This window comes from Metschnikowia bicuspidata, assembly GCF_001664035.1.
Source record: "Metschnikowia bicuspidata var. bicuspidata NRRL YB-4993 chromosome Unknown METBIscaffold_1, whole genome shotgun sequence".
NCBI classification, from domain to species: Eukaryota; Fungi; Ascomycota; class Pichiomycetes; order Serinales; family Metschnikowiaceae; genus Metschnikowia; species Metschnikowia bicuspidata.
The window spans coordinates 4,207,839-4,208,963 of record NW_017387731.1 but is presented as its reverse complement, the minus strand read 5'-3'; the positions used below and the strand labels follow the sequence as shown (position 1 = coordinate 4,208,963).

General features: G+C 57.2%; 1 protein-coding gene across 1 annotated transcript in view; it reads right to left on the bottom strand.

Moving 5' to 3' along the window:
• METBIDRAFT_118153 (U4/U6-U5 snRNP complex subunit) overlaps positions 1-259 on the bottom strand; it is a 2,199-nt gene extending 1,940 nt beyond the window's left edge. The window contains exon 1 of the mRNA XM_018854100.1: positions 21-259. Coding sequence (XP_018714603.1) covers positions 21-130 — 110 coding nt within the window. The 5' untranslated portion in view covers positions 131-259. The remainder of the gene's footprint in view (positions 1-20) is intronic.
• Positions 260-1,125: the final 866 nt, after the last annotated feature.

Here is a 1,125-nt window from a genome sequence, read left to right as displayed (position 1 = left end):
GGCGGCGCTGGCGGCGCGGCGCTGGGGGCGGTGTTTTGGCGGCCCTTAGCCGCCGCGGGCAGGGCTTTTTGGGGGGCGCTGGCGCGGCACGCAGGGGGCCGGGGCGCGGGCGAAAACGGGGCGGCGGCATGTGCTGGCGCCGCCCGTGCGGCCGCGGCGGCGCGCGGGGCGTTTTCCGGCGTGTGTGGGCCGCTGGCAACGGGTGCAAAATGGGACATGGGAGGAAGAAGGAGGAGCTGGGAGGGGGGCCGCGCAGAAACGGGACGCGCGGGGCCAGGTGGACGTCACGTGGATATCACGTGGAGGTCGGTATCACGTGGCTGTTGGTCACGTGACCAGGGCTGGCCGGCGCCCCGCTGCGTTGTCTGTCACGTTCTCGTGCTGGGAGCTACGGCGGGCGCTTCCGCCTCGTGGCGGGAGGCGGCGGACTTGGGTTTTGGGTCTTTTGACTGAGACTTCCTTGGCCGGTGATACCAAGTCGCGCCGTGTGCAGGACCGCCGTGCAGACCAGGTAGCATTGCACCTGAAAAGCACAGAGTTCCGAATCCAGCTCCAAAGGCTCGTTGTTGAGTTTGGTGTGCCTGGAATACTGCTGGTAGGCCATGTACTTTTCTGGGTTGGAAAGAGACGTGTTTGGGTATGTCAGCGACTGTGCGCAGGGACGCTCGGCTCAATCACAACTTTACCTGCACCACGTCATTATGACATGACTGAGTGGTCAACAGACTGGCTGCAGGCCTGAGCTGTAATCCTCGGCTTATCTGGAAAGATTTCCGCGGGTTGTGGCAACAGCTCTTTGTTAGAGTATGACTCGATTTCTGCGAGGTTGATTCATGAGACCCGAATAAAGCAGGACTAAATAAATAAAGACTGAATAAGAGACCCAGCTGCGGCAAGACTAAGTAATATAAAAAGACTGAAGAAGAGGCCAAACTGCGGCAACTAAGTAATATAAAAAGACTGAACAAGAGGCCAAACTACGGCAACTAAGTAATATAAAAAGACTGAACAAGAGGCCAAACTGCGGCAACTAAGTAATATAAAAAGACTGAACAAGAGGCCAAACTGCGGCAACTAAGTAATATAAAACGACTGAATGAGAGGCCAAACTGCGGCAACTAAGTA